We start from the raw sequence: 25,337 nt of genomic DNA, 5'->3' as shown, positions 1-25,337 counted from the left end.
GCCAGAGGCGCGATGCTTTCCCACACTACATGACACATTCCTGCGCACATGCTTAGTGCGCTCTTCCCACACTTGGGCACCCTTTGTTGTGCAGCATCCTAGAGCATCCATCCATTGTCCAACCACTTCCCTAGTGAGTCCTTTCTCATTTATTCTCACTATCAGACCATATTTAGCATTATATGACACTATATTTCATCATGGACCCTTAGTTACATCATTTACATACTTAGAGTGCTCCCTGTTCACTTCTGAGCCCTGGGAGTGTGCCTAGGCACAGCTTACCTGTTGCCTAGAAAAGTTTTCATACAACAACCACCATCATGTCAGTTAGCACCTAGAGTCAGAATTTATCATCCTCAGTCAGCATGCTTCAGTCATCACCCTAGTCATCAGCACAAGTCTATCATCATCAGCCTCCATTAAGCAGTCTTAGTTCACAACATCACACCATCTATCAGTCTTTTATACAGTGGCTCAAAAAACTGTCCACATGTTTTTGCATTTTTTACTATTTACAATATTGTGTGAGAATACATAAAGACCTCAGTGACATGCTGATACCATATTGTAGTGCTGCTTCAGGGCTTTGGATTGAGCACCACATTGTGAGAATCAGAGGAGATATGGTGGAGATACAAGGCTTACAAAATCATGACTCATGCGGACAGTTTTTTGAGCACATATTAAAACTATATAAATCATCATTTATGACACCATAACAGTCATGCCACCATTAAATAAATTATAAAGTGGTGTCATTATGTCATTTTAAAACCATATCTAACTATACAAACCAAAAATTTCCATATGTCATGGTTATATTCACTATGAAAGCCACCCTCCCTGCTCAAAGGGATAATATCCTCTCTCTTTCCTATTCTGGCCTCTCTGCTTGTCAAATTTCCTCTAGAACTGGAGTATCCAAGTCCACTGTGGCCAAGTTCATCAAAGAAAGTCACACAGACAAGGAAAAATTCTGTGAAGGGCATCCATCCAAGCTCACCTCTACTGATAGGAGGGCTATTATTCAACATATCACTACAGGAAAGGCTGATAATGCTGTCCAGGTCACCTATTACATCAATTCCACCATCACATTCCCTGTCTCTTCACACACTGTGAGAAACATTCTCAAGACAGCTCATCTCAGGTCAGTAACAAGGAAGAAAAGGCTCTCCTCTCTATCACACATATGCAGAGAGGACTAACCTTTGCCTTAGCCCATCAGAATTGGATTACATGGACTGGAAGCATGTTATATGATCATATAAGACCACAATAAATAGGATTGGGTCAGATGGCAAGGTATATATGTGAAACAAGAAGGGTGCTAGTCCTCTCTGCATATGTGTGATAGAGAGGAGAGCCTTTTCTTCCTTGTTACTGACCTGAGATGAGCTGTCTTGAGAATGTTTCTCACAGTGTGTGAAGAGACAGGGAATGTGATGGTGGAATTGATGTAATAGGTGACCTGGACAGCATTATCAGCCTTTCCTGTAGTGATATGTTGAATAATAGCCCTCCTATCAGTAGAGGTGAGCTTGGATGGATGCCCTTCACAGAATTTTTCCTTGTCTGTGTGACTTTCTTTGATGAACTTGGCCACAGTGGACTTGGATACTCCAGTTCTAGAGGAAATTTGACAAGCAGAGAGGCCAGAATAGGAAAGAGAGAGGATATTATCCCTTTGAGCAGGGAGGGTGGCTTTCATAGTGAATATAACCATGACATATGGAAATTTTTGGTTTGTATAGTTAGATATGGTTTTAAAATGACATAATGACACCACTTTATAATTTATTTAATGGTGGCATGACTGTTATGGTGTCATAAATGATGATTTATATAGTTTTAATATGTGCTCAAAAAACTGTCCGCATGAGTCATGATTTTGTAAGCCTTGTATCTCCACCATATCTCCTCTGATTCTCACAATGTGGTGCTCAATCCAAAGCCCTGAAGCAGCACTACAATATGGTATCAGCATGTCACTGAGGTCTTTATGTATTCTCACACAATATTGTAAATAGTAAAAAATGCAAAAACATGTGGACAGTTTTTTGAGCCACTGTATGTTTGTGCACTGCATGCACCATATTCCCATGCTTCATGCTCCTATGCACTCTACATTCCTGTGCACTGTAGAGACTCTGTCCTCTACAGCCGTATATCAGGCATATTTTCGCATTTTGGCCTCTGTACTGACACCCTCCAATAAGTGTGATACATGCGCAATATTTGTGATGACATGTGATTTGGCATGCTTCAGACACACTATGAATGCACTTTCATGCACTTTTGCATCCTTGTCGCCAACCGTCCACATGTCCTGTCCTTGTCCTCCAAGGTCCATTTGTGTGTGTTCTATCTATTTTTACTTCAATCACATATCACAGAGTTACATATGGTATGTAATTACTCATTGCCTTGCTATTTTTACTTAAGTTACATCACTTACAATATTTACTGCTACCTATTCACTTCCAAAGCCTGGGAACGTGCTTACAAGGCACATGCCTCTGGGTAAATTTTAGTTAGTTACTTCCCTTCCACTAGTATCCCTCAGAGCAGCAGCAAATAGTTGAATTGACTACCACCTTTGTTGATTTTTGTGCTTGAGATCTGAAAAGGATCATCTCATCTCCATCATTTCCTACCAATCCAAGTAAAAGATCAGTATCACTCGCCTTGAGGTCTAGAGCCCAGCCACAAAGTGCACATTTCACATATTGAGCACACATTTTCGCATACCTGTCGCATCCAGTGTGCTTTGGTGCCTATCATCACACTTCATACTCTCGCACTCCACCAGGCCCTCTGTTGAGAGCTAGTTCTTAGCATTCCCCCTCAATTCTTTAGAGGAATCCTTTCTCAGTGGCAATCCCCTTGGGTCGAGTTTGACTCACATCCAGAGGAGCTCTGAAGAGTTCATATCTTTAGTTTCCCCCATCACCCCATCCAAATTCCTCACCTTCAGCACACTCCACCAGAGTTGACCTGGTGTCACTTCATGGATATTTGCTTTCTTTGCTTCCCTTAAGGGTTGAACACATTGCTTGGCACACTTTGACCAACAATTTAGATAGTCAGTAGGCCTTCCTCTCTCACCAGAGTCAGAGACTTCTTTCTTTCTTTAGCTCTGCAGCCTAGCAGAGTTGTTGAACTTTCACCATGTATTGCAGTTCTTCTAGGGTCATTCCCTCTTGCTCATGGGCCTTCTTAGCAAGTACTGTGTTGACAGCACTTGACCAGTTCCAGGGGTGCATGTTCAATAATACCAGCTTCCAACAATTTGTCAATCTTGCCATGTATGAATTGCAGTTGAGGTGGCGTTAATGGGCATTGATGTACCCATAGATTGAAGGTTTTGCTATCTGGGATGTGGAGTCTGTGTACTGCTCCTGGAACTGGTAAGACTTCCTTCAGTGAGCCTGCAAATATATCAGCATATTCTCCAACTAATTTCTTTGCATGTTCTAGTTCTTCTGGGCTGAGGTCATTGCTGAACTGGACGTGTTTGGTTATCCAGACTACACATCATGGATTGTGTGGGTCTGACAAGTGGGTGAATATTGCTTCATCATCCCATAAGAATTCAACTGGAATTTTGTGTAGAGGTGAGTCAAGTTGGCTTTCTGGTATTGGGTCTCCATCTGCATTGATGCATATCATTATTCCTGGTTCTGGTGCAGGAGCAGTGTCAGTGTCTACTTGATTGCTCTGCATTGTTTTGCTCATGAGAGGTACTTCCCTTGAGGGGAGTGTTTCACTCTCCCTTTCTATTGCTTGCTGAACATGTGTTTGCAACCTCTTCTCCTTATAATGTTGCCCTCTGATCCTTCTTGCTGCTACTTGTCCTGCTTGTGTGATTGTTTCTTTTCTGTCTTTTTGCCTGCTCGTTCTCTTCCTCAGGTTGCATTCCTGCTATTTGTGTGCATTCTCTTCTTTTCCTTGTTCATATTCCTCCTCATCATTTTTCAGGGTCTTGTCCTTGGTTTTCACATTGACTTCCTCCATCATTCCCACTCCTTCAACAGGTTTGTTAGTGCAATCTGGTGTCAGGTTCTGCTCTACTCAATTGACTTGCCTTGAGGGGGGATGCCCTCCCCCTATGTTGACCCTTGGCTGATAATGACATTTGCTGCTTCATAGTCCTCCACTTTGACCATCTTGGCTGTGTGCACTTCATGGTTGTGGAGTGTTGTTGTCCCTCTGTTTCCCATTACTTGCACTTTATCCTTGTCATAGTCATGAACAGCTTTGAAAGCTTGCAGTAACAGTTTGCCCAATAGGAATTTCCAGCTGCCTCCACTCCTGAAGACTTTGAATTTGTTACAATCAATGTGCGCCCCTATTCTTTTGTTTCTCTTATCTCACATTGTATTACATCATGATCACTGCTTGCCATTGTTAGATTGTCTTATCTTGTTATTTTCTGACTTACTGCTTTTGGTCTTAACCAATTCTGTCACATTCACCTTTATTAGGCATTTGCTTGTATCTTTACTTACTCATGCTTGCCTTAAACTCTCCTAGCTATTCCCTATAAATAGGCAACTCTATACATTGTAGCTCTTTACTTGAATCTTACTAGGTTTTACCTGATCTTTCACTAAGGACCTCCAATCCTTAGTTGCCTGAACCAATATTCTAATAACAAGCACTCCTTGTTGTTAGTCTTAGACCTTCTCTCTTTTGAGAATGAGAACTCAGTCTCTGAATATTCTCTTTTGAACTTTGACTGTTTCAAACCATCCTAGTTCATAACAGAATTCACCTTGCACTAAGACTCCTCCTAGCACAATTTTGCCTCTCCACACTGCTTCTGATGGGATGTTTGTTCCATTGGCCATCCAGAGTCTTTTGATTGATGGTCTCCAATTCCCTAATCTGTGTTTGATGTGGTCAAACACCAATGTACACATCATGCTGACTATTGTGCCTTCATTGAATAGAGCTTTAACTCTGTTGGTCTTACTGTTGGGTCCTGCAAGTGAGATGTACTGCAAGAAGGGTCTGCAGGACTGGTTTCCTGGTGTGTTGCTTTTCACATCCTCCATTAAATACAAGTCAATGATTTCATATTGTTCTGGTACTGATACAATGGTAGACTGCATGCATAACATGTTTTTGACAGGGCTACTGGGCTAGTCCTCACATGCTGCCTCTGTGCATGTGAGGACAGAGTGTCCAACTGATTGAGGTAAGGTGTCTAGTTGGGTCGTCTGGCTGTCCTTTAAGCTAACAACCCTTGACCTTTTCCCTACTCCCATTGCTGTACATACTCATCCTCAAACACTAGGGCAATTTGCACAGCTTGTCCTTGATTGAAGTTCCCTAGCAAGCAAGCTGTGATGCTGCACCAGATTTCCTCCTGCAGGGACAGCTGTGATGCCTCTGGGATTGGGCATTCTGCCATGATGTTAAGGTTGTATTCAAGGGATAACTGGATCTGAAGGGCTTTGGCCTCAGCTCGTACACTGTGCCCCTTACCCGAGTATTGCCCCTTATTTCAGGAAGGCAAGACTAACGCATCTGGAAGGTCAGACGGGTATCGTAATGGATCCAGATGACTTCTGGATGCAGGATAGGTATCATGGGGCTAATCCAGATGAGTCCAGACTAGAAACTAATGGTAATAGACTGTTGGAGACAGAGGTGGTGTCTTACTACTTGAGGGTCTTATATAAGTTGAGGTGAAATACAATGACTATCACAATTGTACTTCAATAAGACTAAGGTGCCAGCTCCTCAAGTTCACGGTCAATGGATTTTCTACTTCTCGGTTGATAACATGTTGTTCATGGGTGGCCAAAGGGTAATAAATTACTTCTTTGCTAGATCACTTCTTGATAGTAAAGGGAAGTATATATTTTGTCAGGTTAACTTAAACCTAGTAGGTAATATGGACCTCTGCTGAATCAAATATGATAGACTGTTGTATAGGCGATCCCTGTAAGATAGTATACAACCAATCTAGACTAGAAATACTATAGTTTTCAAAGGCAATCTCGAGGCCTTCACTTTCTTTGTAATCTCACACTATTGAGACAGAGGGAAAACTCCTGCACTTCAAATCTTACAAATCTCACGGTTTGAGACAAGAAAGAAGAGGGAAAAACTTGTTGATTATGTGTCCTTATATACATTTTAGAAACCATCCTTACTAAGCAATGACTCATCACTGGATTGGTAAGAATATGCTTACAAACCAAGCCTTTTGGTGTGCTGAATCAGCTGCTTACTAAAGTACATGAGTAAAATATTACAAAGCACTGCAAAATATTACAAAGCATGACAAATCATGACAAAACATGATAAGTCATGGAAAAATCCTTACAAATCAGAATATTACCAGTCACATGACATGCTTACAAACATATCTGAGTGGTTCACTGATGTAATCAAGTGGCTGAAACTATAAATACAACTAAATAAATAAAGGGAAATAGATGACTAAGCTCATGAGTGAGAAATATATCCTCATATACTCTCCTAATCATCTTCTTCTATACTTCTTCTTATATATGTCATGGTATGAACTCCATACCATGCACGACAGTGGATACAGGTAGACTATAGGAATTAATCCTAAGTCTTGGAGGGTGATGAGAGTAGAGATACTCAAGTCCAGAGGATGGGAATGAGTAGAACTAAGATGATATTTGAACTGAGGTACTACCGAAAGTTACAGGAGGTTATATACTATAGGTATCTAATGGAATGATCAATCAGCAGAGTCCAAGGCTATGTACGAAGCATGTGGATAGTCTATTGGTAAGTAGAAACAGATCACAAATCATGAAACAGAAATGAAACATAGGTAACAGATCAGGGAGCAGGACGGATATACAGATAACCGAAATACCGGAGTTAGGGGGTTACCAAAAGGAGATGAGCACTGGTTGTGGATTCAGATGAGTTGTGGACCAGACCAGACAAGTGGACAGATTGAATGATGAGATGTTGGAGGGAGATAAGATGTGGATAGGATTGGAGATAAGATGTGGATCTGAGATGAGATAAGGGTCAGATCTGAGATCTGGATATGCAGATATGACACATGATGTGACCATGCACTTCACACCTAAAGCATTCCCCTGAGCATATCATAGTACTACCTGGTCATAATGGAAATGGAGTTCCTTCCATGACTCTACTGTCTTGACTATTCGTGACAAACCATTGTTTCAACTGTTCTTTGTAAGCTGCTCTTCCTGCTGCATTGTCTTGGTGGTGTGGTGTTTTCTCAACATGTTTCCTCAGCATGTCCCAGTCTTCTGGGGTCAATGGCTGGTGTTAATGTGGTTGGCATGGTGTAGGGGATCCTCTAGGGACATAGCATATACATGGTACTGTTGTATTGGAGAATGGATGGGTGTTAGCATTTGTGGTTGCTTCCAAAGTTGGTTCATTGTAGTGGCAGTCATAAAACCTCCACAGCATCTATCTGTAAGTTCTCTAGCCTTGTGATACAGGTGTTCTGCACCTTTTCCATGTCTTTCTTCTTCTGAGCTGCTTCTATTTTCTCCCACAGCTTATTAGTGTCAATGGCCATGATCTCATCCATGAACTGTTACAAACTAGGGTAGTTCTAACAATAGACAACTTGATAAGAGTCAGGACCTCTGTTGAGATTCTACATGAGACAATAAGTCAAGTGTTCAAGGTAAGCTAAGGCAGAGGAAGTGCCTCTGACTTAAGATATGGTTCAGATGACTTAAGATTGGGGGTCTTAAGCAAAGAGTGTTCCAGGTAAAACCTAGTAAGATTAAGTGCAGTATCAAGGCATACAAGGTAGACTATATATAGTGAACACAAGTGCTTTAGGGCAGATGTGGGATCAAGGATGAGTCAGAGATAACAAGGCGAGTCAGAGATAACAAGAATAGGTACCTAGCGATGGCGATAGTGATTGTGGCATAATACAAGTGTAAGTTGGAGATAAGTCTAGCAGCAGCAGCATGTGGCATGTGATGTAATACAGCATAAGAGTAAGAGAAAATGAATAGGGGCATACATTGACTGTAACATAAACTTCTTCCACTCTGCTAACTCTGGAGTTGTGAGCTCCTTCATTACTGCTGGTAGGTTCTCTCACACTTGGTAGATGAGACCAGCCATTGTGGCTGTTTCTGCTTCCTTGACAGGCTGTTGTAGGCTAGTACAGAACTGCAGGTGTGACCTTGTCAGCATGCCAGCAACAGTGATCTGCTTTCCTAATTGTTCCTCCATTAGATGTGATGCTAGGATTTTGCGCTGGTAATCCAATCTAGTCTTCTCTACTACTATAATAGCTGGCCATCATTCCAAGAAGGCCAATTTTATGTCTGGCCATGTGGCATTGTGCTTGCTATCAAGCTTCATTCACCAAGTGTTTGCCACTGATCCTGCTAATAGCAGGGTACTGAATACCATGACCTTCCCTGCTTCTGTCTTCAGGTCATTAAGTATGACATACCTATTAACCTCCCATAGGAAGTTCTGCACATTTTTGTCAGATTTGCCATGGAACCAGGCTGGTGTGTTTGAACTGGTCATCTTCTTCTGTGCTGGGGCTAGAGTAGGGATGGTGGGTACAGATGGAGCTTTGATCAGTGTTTATGGACAAGGCTGGGTGAGTAGAAGTGGAATTGGGATATATGGCTGTAAGGTTGGAAATAGAGTTGTTATGGCTTCAAGTCAAATATGGGGAGTTCAGTATTGTCTAGGTCAGGTGCTCCTAATAATAATTCCTGGTCTTCTTTGGCTTTTTCTAGTTGATGTTGAACCTCATAAGATTTGTACTCTAAGTCTTATTGATTGAGGTCATCATCAATGAGTTCATACATTCTCATTTCTGGGGTATCTAATGGAGAAGATTCAACAGATGCTACTGTAGATGAAGAGGCAGATAGATTGTTTAGGCTTGGGTGGTATTCTGGTGTTCACTAGGCTTTTGTAGGCTGTTCTCTGGGGCTATGTAGATGAGGTGCGTTCTGTGTGTGTCTGTTGATGTTTCAGGTGCTTCTCATTAACATTTCACTGTTGTGACATTCATTGTGTTTTGACTAATCAGTATTCATTAAAACACTTTGGTAGAAGCTGTTGCATTGATTGAGTCCCACTCTCTCACCATGATAGAGTGGTCACTCCAGCCAATGTGCCCTGGGCAATGATCCTGATGAAGTAATGATGTGTCTACTACAGTCTCATCTGGAATGGTCTCTCTGTCCTGACTAAGCTGCTCAAACCCTCACAAACATCTGCCTCTGCAACCCCCTGCACTAGGGGTGCCCCACCCCACTAATATCAATAAATTTATAAAACTAGATTGGGTGAGTAGTATGATTTTGAATAGTTTTGGATTTGTGTGGTTTTGAGCTTTGTATGAGTTTAAAACTAGACATAGTCCATCCTTCAAGAGAGCCAACCAGCTATTTGGCTGGATCAATGTATTACCAAGTGGCCTAGAGTGGCAATCAACAACACTTGAGTTCACCAACTACACGACTAAAAGGCTGATTGAGCTTAGTATCTGGTATGATGGCTTTGAAGTTGTCAAAGATCTTTTTGCAAACCCAATATTTTCTAACTATATGATGTATGATCCTTACATTGTTATGACTGGCTCAGAATGTGAATACAGCAAATTCTTTACTGCTAATGGGGTTTTCACTATTCAGGTATGATTTTTTTGTTAGTAGTATGGTGGAATCACTCAGTGCTATGACAGAACAACCTCCCAAAAGGTGCAACCATGGTACTGATTATTCTTGTGTTAGACAAAACACCTGTGATGAGGATGTTGGGGGATTTATAAATGCACCCAGTGTTCTTTACAATTGGTAATATCCAATCCAAGGTTCAAATGAAGGCAACCACTCATGCATGGCATTGTGTTGCATTTATCCTAATCCCAAAGTTTGACATTTACTTGAATTTCCAAATGCTCTTCCACAGTCATCTGTTTCATAAGTGCATGGATATAATATTTGCCACATGTAAGGTAGCCACAAGGACTGGCAAATACATGCCAGACCCCATGGGTTATGTGCAACACTGCTTCACTCCACTTGTTACATACACAGCCGATCTCCCTGAGGCACAGCTAATTGCTTGTGTCTCAAAGAATGCATCATCACTCATTATGGCTGTCCAAAGCAACTTCAGCAGTTCACACCTTTTCCCCCATCAAACAGGCAACCACACACTCAAACTCATCTACAACCTACACAAATGTGTCAATTTGTGGAATGTCCTGCTCTTCCAACATGAAGCTAAAGCATTGTTGTTGAGTGGCATTCATTAGCCATTTTTGGGAGACTGGCCATATGCAAACCTGTCCTATTTGTTGCCCAGTGAGATGCTTCACACATATCACAAGTATTTTGGCAACCATCCTTTAAAATGATGTAAGCTCAGAGGTTGTTGGGGAGGATAAGCTTGATGATCACTTCAAAGCTCATCATAAGTGAGTAGGAACATGTCATTTTGGGTCCAGCATCTCTCATATCAATCTAATGACTTGCTGGGAACATCACAATATTAAATGGACCATTATCCCCATGATCACTGGCACAGCAAATACAACTCCTGACTTTGTCCATACTATCCATTCCCTTACCAAATTCATCTACCAGGCACAGAGCCCTATGCACACTGACTCATCCATTGATGCTATGGTGTGCTCTTTTGATGAGTTTCATAGGCTGAAACTCGATGCTGGTGCTCAGAGGAGCAAGAGTGAGATGATCAATAACTTTCTCATCCCAAAGATGGAGTTGTTTCACAGCTTTGCAAGGTGTATTAGAGAACTTGGTGGTTTGATACAATTCTCAGCAGATGTCAGTGAGTGGCTCTTAATTACACACTGCAAATTCCTGTTTGAGAGGACTGGTCAGCAAGCCAGGAATTTCACTCTACAGGTCATCCAAATTCTCAATCATAATGAAACCATGCAATGTTTCAATCTTTATACCCTTCTGTATTCACATGGTGCACTGCTCATAAATGCAATTGCAATAAAGGACAATATTGTCACAGAGACAGATCCTACATTGGCCTGGATAGTGTGTGTGCTCCCCAGTGAACAGAATCACTTCCATGGCCCACATCCCATTTACAACCATTTTTAAAGGGAATTCTGTCCATTGAAGCCAATGCTGCATTTCATGTCACTGTCTCTCCTGATTGAAAGTTACTTCCTATCACCAATATGCAATCTATCTACTCTCTCCCTGATTTTGGCACAGTGTTCACAGAATATATCAATAATTTGTCCCAGAACACCCCAATAACAGCCTGGATATGCATGTGAGATTTGGTCAGGACATGGAATGAGTTTCATTTACAACTGCTATCTACCTTCCAGTCATGAATCATGATGCCAAGTCAAATCATCCAGGCATTTCCACTGCCAGAAGCCTTCCCTTTGGGCAATTGTGATGCAGTTCTCATGCAATTGTCCGCTAGTAGTGGTAAGTATTACACTGCTGGCACCATTCATATGCTCATGAGTGTTACAATCAAGCTAAGTCTGTGACAGGCAAATGAAGTGAATGAGTAATGTAGAACTTGGATTGGGGCTCACACCAAGCCTGCTGCAACCAGCAAGCATCCAATGGTACAAGTTCACAGCAATCAATCTAGTTGCAAGGGCTATGATTGATTATCAATGATTATGATGGTGAGTCATCAATCATTCTCTTTTCAAGGCTAAGAACATTGGCAGTGATAAGCTCCAATGAAGATACTTGATAAAGAGGAGAGCTTGCTTAGGGCTCAAAGAGTAAGACAGTAAGAACCAAGTAGATTCAAGTTAGAGAATACAAGTGCTACCTGAGAGGTATATATACTGTAGGGAGGGATCAGGGCAGGTCTGCCATATTAGTGGTAAGGGTAGAGGGTGAATGAGTCATGACAAATCAGAATACCAAAGTAAGTAAGAGGTACCGGTTGAATGGTAAGGGTATGGGGTGTGTGAGTTATGATGAGTCGCAATGAATCAGAATGCCAAAGTAAGTAAAGGATACTGGTTGGGCAGTAAGGGCATAGGGTCAGTGAGTCATTGGATGAGCCAATGAAGTGATACAACTATCAAGAGTGATCAGTGGAATCAAAGAGAAATGGAAGGAACAAGTCAGAAAAGGAAATAGGGGTGATTGCCTGAGAGTGGAAGGTCCAGTGAGGTGTGAAAGTTAGGGAAAATGAATAGGGGCTAAACAGGTAGATGTTTTTGTAACAATGAGCCCATGCAGATACCTATATTGCACAAGTGCATTGCATCTTTCAAGCTGTTGCAAAGAAAGGTCAAACATTACCTCACTATCTTGAAGACTCACCCCTCCTATATGTTCAATACTTTTAGATCACAGCAACATGTGTTGCAATAACAGGCAAGCGAACAACAGGAGAGGAAGCTAAAAGACAAAGGTATGATCTCAGTTTCAACTAGAACTCAGTGTATTAACATGCATAGTACCTAGAAGACAAAGGTACACTATGGTTTTGGTTAGCTAATGCTGACATACATGTTTTTAGGTACTCACATCTCAGTTTCAACTAGAACTGAGATGTGTGTGTCTGATAAGCACTTGGTTTTATACTAGGTAAGTAAGGAATGCAAAGGAGAAGTTTTCTGACATATATATATTGCAGGGTGCAAGCTGACATCATTCAGGCACAGCCTATTGGCCTGTCTGGCTCATGTGCTCAGACTTCTCTCTCCTGCCCATACCTATCAGGTCAGATTCTTTGGCTTCATCAATCTCTCTCTCTTCAGATCACTCAGACTTCAACAATACCTACTGAGGATGCAACTGCTGGCATGTAATCTACCATCAGGATGGGACAGGTTAGATCTTCTGACCTGGCAGTATCATTCCACTGACAGCTGTTACATGTGCTATTGAGCTTATTCCTATGTATGGCTTGAAGATGGACCACATGATAACTGCTACAAATGCAATGGAAATTTGTGATAAATACTACTTGAATATGTTTTTAGACAAGGAAGTTTTCAATATGATGCACTCTGGTTTAATGTAGATTTTGCATGTTGCCTGTGGTACAATTGATTATTTGCACTGATCTGATCATGTTGATAAGTATGATAGTACAATCTAGCCTGTTTACATCTAATCAAATCCTGATTTCATTGATTTTCATAAAACATATCAGCATCTGAGCTCTCCACCAATCACATGAGTACACTACTGAAGTCATAAGTGTTCTGTAACACACTTAAGCTACAGTGTGTTGCATATGAGATTGCAGTATGTGTTTTTCAAAAACTTGGCCCTCACTACCTTTATCAGCACATTTACACCCTAATTAGGTCAAGGGATGTGACATCTTGTAAGCAGCAGGCCCTAGAGTTATGGTGTAACACCTGCACATTTATTATTTGCATGTTCTGTAGTGTGTGGTGCATGTTTCCCACTCCCAATTTCCCAACAACAAGTCACATGACCAGGAAAATGTGGCACTTTTTCCTCAAGAGATTATGTAAGTTGAGGAAAAAGTGCCATGTGGCCAGTATCACATGATGAGCATTCTGAATCTTGTCATCGGGAATTGGCACATATGCAGTGTTACAATTTCTAAATCAAATATTTGTATCAGCTGATTGTTTGTATAGCTAGCAGGCCAAGTCACTACATCACACTCAGGGACAAAATTCCTGCTACTGTAATGGAGTGGGTTCTTGTAGCTCACTCTACTGCTTATATACATACAAGCACAACACAGATGAGTAACTCGAAGTCCATTTCCCATTTATTATGAGTGATAGGACAGATATTCTACAGTACCACATTCCTCCCCAACTACCAAGTAAGTCAGGAATGACAAGACTATGCCAAAGTTCTTGTAAACCAATACACAATAGTAGCTAGCAAGATGTTAGGGCTTATATACCAGTTTCTCTAATAGAAATTGGCAGGCCTTGGTAATAAAGTGTTCTGCATGATGGAATGCCACACCCTCATTGAGAATTTTAAACATGAGATCTTTACAGCCCTCGCTGACATGGCCAAACAACATGTCCTTGAAGCATTTGATGGCATCACCATATGGTTGAGGGTTCCTACCATTGAGAAGAAAATGGCCTATACTATTCCACCATGTAGCATGCCAATCCTCACTGCAACCAGCTGGGTCACCACAATCATTTGAGTGCATCAATATTCTTGGTTCCTCCGCAGCCACAATTTGATGATGGTGATCAAGAGCAGCTTGAACATAAACCACATTTAGAAAGACCTTGTTGCCCATCAGCTCCTGGTGTGCATGGGTGTCATATCCCACAATCTGGACCCATGTTCCATCATATTCCCATGCCTTCTGAGCCTACATCCGGACCCCACTTCATATCCAGCTCATTCCCAGATCCCCTTCCACTGTGCTCCACACCTCAGCAGGATCGACTACACTCCAGATTTACCCCTGAGCTCCAGACCATTGGATCTCCACTGCTAGCCTGATCCATACCCCCCTGTCCCATCCACCCTATGCACACTCCATCCAGCAAGACATCTGAACTTCACCTCATCTTGGATTCTGGACTATATCCACCTTCTCGTATTCTGGTCCTGTATCCACCTTGTCTTCCAGATCCCCAGATCTCCGGACCTCCGGATATTAACGCTGGACCTATTCCCACCCTCTGTCCGAGATCCTGCACCTATCCCCATTTAGGCATCTCTACCTTTCTGGCTTTCGGTTACCTCTTCTTCTGTCTTGCTTATTGATCCTTGTACAAGTCTTCATCTCCGAGTTTATTTACTTATGTTCCGTCTTACTTACTAATGTGTTTCCACATGCTCATACATAGCCCTGCTCCTTTGCTTATTGATCCCCTCAGATATTCTCCAGTATATAACCCCTGTAGATACTCCTGTAGTTTCCTCAGTTTGAATATCAACTTAGACTTGCCCAATCCTCTCTCGGACTTTGGTCCACCTAAGTCTGTCCTACCCATCAGGCCTAGGGATTGATTCCCTAGGCTGGAGCTCTGCCTTTCCAGCACTTACCCTCTTTCTGGACTTAGGTCCAACCCTTGTCTCTCCAACTCTACCTTAGGGTAGTCTACCTCCATTTGTTTCTACATCGGACTTTGTCCGATGTAGCCCCTATTCCTTCTGGACCTCCAGACCTCCTGTCCCTCGTACCTCCAGGCATCCTGTCCTTCGGACATTCTGTCCTCCTAACCCTCGGACATCCTATCCTCCTGTCCTTTGGACATCCTGCCCTCTGTACCTTTGGACATCCTGTCCTTCTGTCCTCCATCATCCTGTCCTCCTGTCCTCCTGTCCTCCTGTCCTCCTGTCCTCCTGTCCTCCTGTCCTCCTGTCCTCCTGTCCTCCTGTCCTCCTGTCCTCCTGTCCTCCTGTCCTCCTGTCCTCCTGCCCTCCTGTCCTCCAGTCCTCCGGACCTTTGGACCTCCTATCCTTCCATCCTGTTTCCTGTAGAAGTATTACCTTGCAGTGGGAACTCTCCTGAGCACTTCCTGCATTCCTCTGGAACTCTCCTGTGCTCCTCCAGAAGTCCTCTAGCACTCTCCAGCAGAGTAGCCAGCCTCCAGAAGTCCTCCGGACTTCGTTGGACCATCATTGGACCTCATACGAAATGAAGGGCACATACTCAGGTAAGGGGCACAGTGTACAAGCTGAGGCCAAGCCCCTCTGAGTCAGTCTCTCTCTCCTTTGAGCAACATGGTTCTTAACAATGGGTGATCTTGGTAATGGGAGTTTCTGCAAGTTGCTGAAAAGCAAATGGAAAAAGTGAATGGACATGATATTTGATAGCCAGGTTTATTAGTTGAGCTGGGTGGAAGCAGAAACATGCTGCAAACATGTGGGAAACAACAAACTCTCATGCATGGCAGCATTGGTACATGTTGCAGAAATGGAGGAATTTTGTAAGCTCATTGAGTGTATATGAGCCAGCATGCATCCTAGTACAAATTGTCAAGTGGCTAAATAGAAGAGCAAGGGCATCAACATACCTTCCAAATGTAAGCTCAAGAAACAACTTAAAGGCATCCTGGGATATTCCTTTGAGGTGAATGGGCTTGTTATCACTCATGCTGTCCAGCTCCATTTGACTGCTGTTCTGAGTAGCAGCAAACATATCATGAAACACATTGGAAGCTGAGGATAAAATTGAACTGCAGAGCTTGTACAGTATGTTCTCAACCTGCTGGCACAAAATATTTCAAATTGTGAGTCCAAACTGAAGAATAAATTAGTAAAACACACCTGCAAGATATGGCTTGATGCATGAAAGTAGTAAACAGGGTGTTGAGTTGCCTTTGACATATTGATGATTCAAGAGGTTTTACAAGAACAATGATCAGCTAGGAAGTGGGGATGGGCAATGCCAGCAAACAAAGCATGGCATTATGTAATCAACACTACTGATGTACAAGTGGCAAATGCACGACAAGCTTACAGAAGTAGCTACTCAATATAACTGTCAAAGTACAAGGTTATTAAGTTATTGATCAATATAAACATTATAGAGAGTATATTACTCATTATCACAATCTTCACCCACTGCCAACTGTTGTGATGGTCCTGCAACATTTTTTGGGACTGCCTCACCTCATATTGTAACACCCAATGGTGTCCATCAACACCTGGATCTTTTTTGCCTTTGCTGATGGTGCATTTTTTGCTGCTGTTATGTCTTTATTAGTGACTATTATTTGCTTGTCTTCTCATGCAAAGTTTGATTGTGTTGTCATCATCCAAATGCTACTCTGTCTTCAAGTCAATCTACTGTGATGCCTGCGCTACCAACAGCTTTGCCTCAATTACCATCTTGCATGCTAAATCAGAATCCATGGTCTGCAAATATTCTCACTGCCCATGATACTTTGTTGGATATGTACCAACATGCCCATCATATTCTTCATCAAGAGGATGCTGACCCAATCCAGCTCACATTTCATATAGACACTGTATCAGGGGATGCTATCCCATTACTTGAAGCCCATGCACATGACCCTCAAGGACTTGAGATACAAGATTGGCTCTCTCATACAGTGCATTTGCTGGGAAATATCTCTGTACTTTTTTCATCATTTCAGTACAATTTGCAGAATTGGTAATCCATCTCTTGTTACAAACTAGGACAGTTCTAACAATGGACAACTCAATAAGAGTCAGAACCTCCATTGAGAATCTACACAAGGTGATAAGCCAGGTGTTCAGAGTAAGCTAAGACAGAGGGAGTGCCTCTGACTTAAAGTACTGTTCAGATGACTTAAGATTGGGGGTCTTAAGTGAAGGATATTCCAGGTAAAACCTAGTAAGATTAAAGCAAGGAAACTACACAGTTATGAGTCGCATATTTATAGGGAATACTGGGAGGAGTTTAGGGCAGGTATGAGTAAGTAAAGATACAAGCATATGCCTAATATGCATGGTGCGATGAGGTCAGAGATACCAGAAAGGAAATGTACACATAGATGGGACACATAGATGGCATCTAATGGCAACAGTAGCAGCACATGACATAATACAGTAAATGTAAGATGAGTCAGATGGAGACAATAGATGACAAGAGAGAAGAAAAAGTACAGCAGGGCAGGGCATATCATAACATCTCTTATACAGTGGCTCAAAAAACTGTCCACATGTTTTGATATTTTTCACTATCTATGATATTGTGTGAGAACGAACAAATGCCTCAAGGACATGCTTATACCACATTGTAGTATGGCTTCAGGGCTTTCATTTGAGCCCTACACTGTGGGAATCGGTGGAGATATGGTGGAGATACAAGGCTCACAAAATAGTGACTCATGTGAACAGTTTTTTGACTCAAATATTTTACAATAATAACCAGGTATTCTAGTATTTTGTATGACCTCCCTTGGCTTTAATTACTGCCTCTATCCTTCTAGGCATACTCTCAATTAATTTCTGGCAATCCTCAGCTGTGATCTTCCCCCATTCCACTGCTACTCTCTCCCAAAGCTCCCATACTCCTCTAGGAGGGTTTTCATAGGCTTGAAGCTTTTTCTTGAGTGTTCCCCAGAGATGTTCAATGACATTGACATCAGGAGACTGTGCTGGCCAGTCAAGAACATTGATGTTATGTTCTTCAAACCATTCCTTAGCTCTTCTGGATGTGTGCTTGGGATCATTATCCTGTTGGAAAATGATATCTTCTTCATCAATCCCTGATTCTGCCAAGCTAGGCAGCAAGTGGTCATTTAAAATGTCCACATACTGCTCAGCATTCATCTTCCCCTCAACCTCAGCAAGCATTCCCACACCATTCCATCCCATACAGCCCCATACCATTAAAGAACCTCCTCCAAACTTGACAGTCCCATTAACCTCTCTGTCTGTTAGGTCATCTCCCTTCTTTTTCCATACATATACCTTTCCATCTGACCCAATCCTATTGATTTTGGTCTCATCTGACCATATAACATGCTTCCAGTCCTCTACAGTCCAGTGTTGATGAGCTAAGGCAAAGGCTAGTCTTCTCTGCCTATGTTTGATGGTGAGAAGAGGCTTTTTCTTCTTTGTTACTGCCTTGAGATGAGCTGCCTTGAGAACATTCCTCACAGTTTGTGAAGAGACAGGGGTAGTGATGGTGGAATTGATATAATGGGTGGCTTGGACAGCATTATCAGCCTTTCCTGTAGTGATATATTGAATAATAGCCCTTTTGTCAGTAGAGGTAAGCTTGGATGGACATCCTCCATAAGAGTTTTCCTTGTCTGGGTGGCTTTCTTTGATAAACTTGGCCACAGTGGACTTGCATACTCCAGTTCTAGAGGAAATTTGGTGAGCAGAGAGGCCAGCATAAGACAGAGAGAGGATATTATCTCTTTGAGCAGAGGAGATGGCTTTCATGGTGATTATGACTATGATACATGAGATATTCTGGTTTATATAGTTAGATATAGTCATAAAATAACATAATGACACCACTTCATAATTTATATAATAGTGGCATGATTTTTGTGGTGTCATAAATAATGATTTATATAGTTTTAATATACACTCAAAAAACTATCCACATGAGTCATCATTTTATAAGCCTTATGTCTCCACCATATCTCCACCGATTCCCACAGTGTAGGGCTTAAATGAAAGCCCTGAAGCCATACTACAATTTGGTATAAGCATGTCCTTGAGGCATTTGTTCATTCTCACACAATATCATAGATAGTGAAAAATGTCAAAACATGCGGACAGTTTTTTGAGCCACTGTATGTATTTTGTGTCATTGATTGTGCAACAGCATGGATGACAATGTCATGATTCCAGAACCAGTGGCCTTGCTGCACACAGGCCATCCAGGCCATCCAAAAAAAAATGATCAATGTTGAATTCCTCACTGAAGCAGTCTCTACTTCCTAACAAATTAAACTCACTGAGCTTTCTGAAATGCTTGGAGTCCACAGGAACACATTACAATGCCATATGAAGTGCTATGGAATTGAAAGAAAATACTTGAACCTTACTAATGTTGACCTTGATTATCTTGTCACTGAGTTCAAGAAAGAGCAGCCTGATTCAGGTATAAGATACATGATTAGTTTTCTCCACAGGCATGGACTGTGAGTGCAGCATCAACATGTGGTAGAATCGCTCTGCAGAGTTGACAGATTAGGTCAGGTGTTGCATGACTGATGGGTCAAACATCAGCATAAGTATTATGTTAAGTGGCCTAATGCATTATGGCACATAGATGGACACCATAAATTAATTCACTGGGAAATAGTCATTCATAGTTTTATTGATGGTTTCTGCAGAACAGTTTGATATTTTCATTTGTACAATTTATTAATTCTCATTTGTATTTCTGCCAGATAATGGGATTGCAAGCAAGTAATAACAATCATTCAACAACTGTTCTGGATGTTTTTAAGCAAGCAACATAAGTTTTTGGGATGCCTTCTTGAGTGTGAGGAGATTGGGGTGGAGAGAATCTTGATATAGCAACTTACATGATAATGAAAAACAGACCACACCATACCTCCTTCATGTGGGGATTGTGAGTTGTGATCCTATTAGTTTATGTTATTTAGTACTAACACCCAATGTACTAAGCTCTACACAGAACACTTGAATTGAATGTTTGTGAGTTGAGGTTGGCACACAATTCACTAGGTGATGGAGAGCATTTTTTACCTGACTTGAAAATTATCATGGGCTCAACCCTCAGACTGCAAATCACATCTGGCTGCTCCAGACTTTATTTCTTGATGAAATCAATTTAGATTGCTCAAGTTTTCAGGTGGAGTGGAACTGTCATCCCATTTGTGGTCCCAACACCAACAATAAGAGTCCCAAGGTAAACTCACAGCTGAATTTTTGATGTAATGTTGACAAATTACTGGACAGACACATAGGATTTACATTTTTTAGGGCACTTGCAGTTTGGCATCTATCATGATGACTGTGAAGGCATGCATCCTGACATAATTAATGAGTACTACAGAGTCCATGGTCACATGATAACTCAAAAGCATCATCAAACAGGAGCTGGACACCCTGCTGATGAAGAAGACAGCAACCCAGATAGTGATGATGAACATTTAAATACTATGGTACAGGCAATCAACAATCAGCAAAGACACCAGGTCCATCATGAGGCTATTAGTGTGCCATCACAACAGAACCCTTTTGTTGATAACACAACATGACAGCAGTTTTCTGCCACCCTTGATGAAGTTATAGCCAAGGATATCACACCAAACAATTGCAGGCTAATGTTAGATGAGTGGGATGGAGATGACTACCTGAAATTTGAGACTATTACCTTTGGTCAATGAGGATCAAAAGAACTTTATGTTTCACTTGCTGAACCGATCTGGTTTGATCAAGCAAAATTATGGTGTCAGGCATTATTAGTCTTATCATATTTTTTAACTACCAGCAGCAACTAATTACGAGTACTACACATCAATGTAAATTGTCATATCCTTGTTAGGTGTATATAAACTGCCAGGCTATCTGTGTAATTACCTTGCTTAAGGTCATCTGCACATCTGAGTCTACTGCTTCAAGTTGTCTCCACATTCCCTTTCACTAGTGCCTTCCGATTCCCAAGCCATGGATCCCAAAGGCAACAACTTGAATCAAGAACTCTTCTGCAGAGGCCCCAAGTCTGACAGTCAAATATGTGACTGTGAGGAGTTTTTCCCTTGCACACAGGATGAAGGCCATTGCACAGAGTGTGGCCATGGTCGCAGCAAGCATCCCCAGAAAGCTCCAATGAGTTGTGAACCAGTACTGGAAGTTCAAGAGGATGCTGATGAACAACCTTGGCCAAGTTCAGCAGCCACTATCAAGGATATCTTTACTCAAATCACTAGTGGAAAAACTGCCAACTTGAATGACAACCTGAAGCTTGCCACTATAGGCAAGCAAGGAAGCCTAGTGCCACTCACCAGTGCTTGAGAGGAAGCATTATCAACTATGTCATCAACTCGGCTTGCTGGTTATTACAAGCTGGCCAAGGGCCCAGCACCATCAGCAGGCTTGTGAAAGGTAAGTGTTGTCCTAGTAGTGCATGAAAATAGATTCACATGAAAATTACATTCAGGATCATAAGGAAATTACTAGCTCACAAATGGTTGGAAGCCAAGCATGCACTGGCAGGCACATCCCTAGTATCTCAACATCAGGGAACATGTTTTGTGTTGTGTCAGTGGCCATGTTGACTTGTGGTGTTGATGTCAGTCAAGTGCCTTTGAGAAACAGGTTAACTTGCTAACTCAGCTTTTGACAGAGGGATGGTCTTATCAGAGTGTCCAAAGCCCCAACCAAGAACAGCAAAAATGAAATCCAGGCTATGAAAAACCATGGCTGTTACCTTGAACAACAGCTCATCATCAAAAGTGGATGGAATTATCACAAGGTGACTAGTCAGCTACAAAGCTGGTTTCATAAAGTCTTCAATTACCTCAATGTTCAAGCCAAGAAACAACAATCAGCTACATCACAGTGTGAACATGAAGAGAAGCCAATTTGGTGGCTCCTCAACAAATGCAGACAAACACTAACAGTCATTGATATTGGGTTTCCAGCTGGGAGTGATCTTGCAAAATATAAGGGCTGGGACAAAGCAAGTGTTACTGATTGTCATCTTTGGTTTGGTGTGTTCTCATTTGTTTTTTGCTTCATTCAAGTTGTACTCATGGAATACTACTGGCACTAGTCACAAAGAACTGGATTCCTAGCAGTGTTTATGAGTCTTGGAACACTCAGCCTGTGATAGCTGGATCAGATTCTGAATGTGACGATTGTAATGACATCCTTTTGTCTGACATGGATGATTCAGTTAACATCAAGTTGGATAATGATCTTGCAAGTTCATTGATGGAGCTCAATATGTCTTCGGATTCAGACACCAAGGAACCAAAGGGTAAAGGCAAGGCAGCACCTGCTAAGTTACCCATGAGAAGATGGAATGGTGAGTACTATTTGTGATTCAAATTATAGTATGATGAACTCATCTATTTCATTAGCAAAGTGCAGTCACACTCTACTTTCCCCATCACCATCAGAAGCTACTAGGAAAGCAGTTCAGAAGAAACTCAAAAAGGGTTCATCTGTCAAATATTATGGCAACTGAGCTTATTTTATCTGTTGTTCTAGAACCTGCAAGTGGCACTGCTGTTCCCTTATTTTCAATGAACTCTGAATCTGCCTCTGAACTTGAACCACCTCCATCAACCCAGATCAGGGCTCAATCCAATAGTTATAATGAGTTTACCATTCTGCTCATTTACACTACTTGTTGATGAACATCTATGCTGCTGTTATTTCAGAAATGGTATCATTTCATACTATGACTGGTTGAGTGCCAGCTACCCTCAAAGTAGAGAACAAGATATCTGCTCCACCAGACTTTATCTTGGTCAGTGAAGCAGATGTCCTGTGGCGTGACAAGATACAGGACGATGACCCTTTTGCAGAATACATCAATCCTTGGGACTCCCGTTACTCTATGCTGAATCTTGCCAACCTCTGAGTAATTTGAGAGTTGGCATAGGCTATGTTGCACAACATTTGATGGTAACCAGGTCTGTTTCCCAAATCACAGGCACATTAATTTCATAGTTTTTGTTCTTTGTGCATTGCCATTCATACTAGTATCCTCATCATCTCATTCCATATTGCTACATTCAACTTGTACCCTCATAATGCCTCACCTACTAATGATATCTTGCAGTCAGATACATGATTTACTTGTTACTACTTTGCAGGCACTCATTTGATGCAGATGTGTTGTCACTTAGGCTTACTGAGTGCTGGTTCACTGATGGCTCATCCCCTTCTCAATCATTGGCTTAACTGAAGATGCCCAGTCCCTTTATGGTCACCTTGTCAAGGGTCACAGTGAGTACCCTTGGGGTGTCGCTGAAGTTGAGAATGAAAACTATTTTGATTTCCACAAGTTGCACTCTCTACTTTGTCTATATGCACATGTTTGACCATATGTTTGATGAAGGAGTTGTACTATGAGAACTACAGGCAGTAACAGATGGAGACAAGGAAGTGTGGGGAGCCCAAGGTCATGTTGTGGTGTTAAGCTTTGGGCAAGAAGAGCATGTCAGATGCATGTACTATATAATATCTGTCCATCACTCACAATAAACAAGAGCCAGGATAGAGATGGAACACAAGCTCCTGTAGGTGAAACAAGGTAAGAAGGATATCACAAAATAGCAGGAAACAGACTTACTCGTCTATGTTGTGCTTTTATATATTGTCCCTGAGCATGATGTAGTGACTTGGCCTGCTACATCAGTAAACCAGAAATTTCCCACAGACTTGACTTTAGCGACTAGGTATTGACAGAGTCCCACAGCTGCAATAGCTCACCCAGCCACACAATTATTTCACAGGCAAGGACTACAGATGCCCACAGTCACTTACAGTAACAACTTGAATGTGACTCAGATATTCAAAGTACAATGAAGTTTGTACCAAGGCTATTATAGTTGTAGTACAATAATATCACACTACTATAGACTCTACACATTGGCATACTGCTACTCAAATTTCAATGGTGCTGGCTCAAGTCACATGGAGAGCTTAAATCATGATCATCAAGTAAATATTATTTGCAGCCAGGAACAAAGGTAATACTAATACAATGAGGTACAGTGGCTCAAAAAGTGTCTCAATGTTTGTGACTTTTCATGTAATTGCTGTATTATGAGCCAGGGCATGAGAATATGACTAAGCCATAGGGAGGTGTGGGAAAGCTCTGCTTCTAAGCTTCACATTTGATCCCTATAGTGTGGGAAGATTATGTCATCAAGTGAAGATATGGTTAATTTAATTTGGTGACTCATTGAGACACTTTTTTGACTTTTAGTTTGGCCAACACAATCTCTATAATTCTAGTATTTGGTGCTTCCTTCTGTTGCTCTAATTACTTCCACCACTCTTCTATGCATATTATCTATCAATTTGAGGCATTCCTCATCAACAATCTTGCCCCACTCTGCTGCAACTCTCTCCCACAGCTGAAATAGCCCCTATTGAGGATCTTGATGAACTGCAAGTGATATCTTGAGTAATTACCAGAGCTGTTCAATAGGGTTGATGTCTGAGGACTGGACTTGCTATGATAGCACACTGATACCATAGTTTTCAAACCATTTTATGGTCAACTTGAAGTATGCTCAGGGACATTGTCTTGATAGAAGGTAACATCTTATTCAATAATTCTTGATTCTTGCATGCTTCTGAGCAGATAGTTTTCCAAAATTGAAATGTGCTACTCTGCATTCATCCTCCCCCCCACCTCACAGAGAATTCCTACTCCATTCCACCTCATACAACACCATACCATCAAGTTTCCTACTTTACATACTTTAGTGTTTTCTTGACTTTTCTTTCTTCTAGTAGTTCTTCTGCCTTCCATCACATATATTCCTAGCCATCTGACCCCATCCTATTGATTGTGGTCTCATCTGACCAGGTAGCCCTATTCCAGTCCTCAACAATCCAATATTGAGGCTTTAAAGCCAAGGCTGGTCTCCTATAGGCTGAAGACAGGAAAGGTTTTTTCTGCCTGTTTATAGCTTTAAGATTGGCTGCCTTAGGAGTATTCTTGACTATTTGAGTGGAGAGCAGTGTAGATGATGTAATTAATAAGTTTGGTGACTTGAGTAGCATTGGCAGCCTGCCTAGTTGGAATATTATGAACAAGAGATTTTTTGTTATATGGTGTAAGCTTGAAAGGACAATCTAGTTTGATATTTTTCTTATCTGGCATGACTTTTTTATGATCCTAATGATAGTAACCCTGCTCAGACCAGTTTTGATAGCAATCTGCCTGGTGTACAGATTAGAAGAGCTGAG

At 41.6% G+C, this 25,337-nt stretch overlaps 6 protein-coding genes across 6 annotated transcripts; 4 read left to right on the top strand and 2 right to left on the bottom strand.

The window, feature by feature from the left end:
* Positions 1 to 8,329: 8,329 nt before the first annotated feature.
* Positions 8,330 to 9,292, top strand: BJ212DRAFT_1305086 (uncharacterized protein; the record flags this gene model as incomplete). Its single annotated transcript, XM_041333714.1, has 4 exons — positions 8,330 to 8,445; positions 8,482 to 8,620; positions 8,970 to 8,974; positions 9,193 to 9,292. 4 exons carry the CDS (start codon positions 8,330 to 8,332, stop codon positions 9,290 to 9,292), a joined length of 360 nt encoding a protein of 119 aa, XP_041186060.1.
* BJ212DRAFT_1204417 (uncharacterized protein) lies at positions 9,288 to 9,596 on the top strand (the record flags this gene model as incomplete). The annotated part of the gene is made up of 2 exons (XM_041329130.1): positions 9,288 to 9,358; positions 9,395 to 9,596. Coding segments are annotated over 2 exons (273 nt in total), but the record flags the coding sequence as incomplete, so codon positions are not given.
* Positions 9,597 to 12,855: 3,259 nt separating this feature from the next.
* BJ212DRAFT_1286641 (uncharacterized protein) lies at positions 12,856 to 13,032 on the top strand (the record flags this gene model as incomplete). Its single annotated transcript, XM_041331951.1, has 1 exon — positions 12,856 to 13,032. A coding segment is annotated over one exon (177 nt), but the record flags the coding sequence as incomplete, so codon positions are not given.
* Positions 13,033 to 13,887: 855 nt separating this feature from the next.
* Positions 13,888 to 14,280, bottom strand: BJ212DRAFT_1286628 (uncharacterized protein; the record flags this gene model as incomplete). Its single annotated transcript, XM_041331950.1, has 1 exon — positions 13,888 to 14,280. A coding segment is annotated over one exon (393 nt), but the record flags the coding sequence as incomplete, so codon positions are not given.
* A 1,578-nt stretch (positions 14,281 to 15,858) lies between these two features.
* BJ212DRAFT_1305084 (uncharacterized protein) lies at positions 15,859 to 16,304 on the bottom strand (the record flags this gene model as incomplete). Its single annotated transcript, XM_041333713.1, has 3 exons — positions 15,859 to 15,940; positions 15,992 to 16,185; positions 16,245 to 16,304. 3 exons carry the CDS (start codon positions 16,302 to 16,304, stop codon positions 15,859 to 15,861), a joined length of 336 nt encoding a protein of 111 aa, XP_041186056.1.
* Positions 16,305 to 19,385: 3,081 nt separating this feature from the next.
* BJ212DRAFT_1286616 (uncharacterized protein) lies at positions 19,386 to 19,574 on the top strand (the record flags this gene model as incomplete). Its single annotated transcript, XM_041331949.1, has 1 exon — positions 19,386 to 19,574. A coding segment is annotated over one exon (189 nt), but the record flags the coding sequence as incomplete, so codon positions are not given.
* Positions 19,575 to 25,337: the final 5,763 nt, after the last annotated feature.

This window comes from Suillus subaureus (genome assembly GCF_016647635.1).
Source record: "Suillus subaureus strain MN1 chromosome Unknown BJ212scaffold_96, whole genome shotgun sequence".
NCBI lineage: Eukaryota > Fungi > Basidiomycota > Agaricomycetes > Boletales > Suillaceae > Suillus > Suillus subaureus.
The sequence above is the reverse complement of the archived record's forward strand: the minus strand, read 5'-3'. Positions and strand labels throughout refer to the sequence as shown.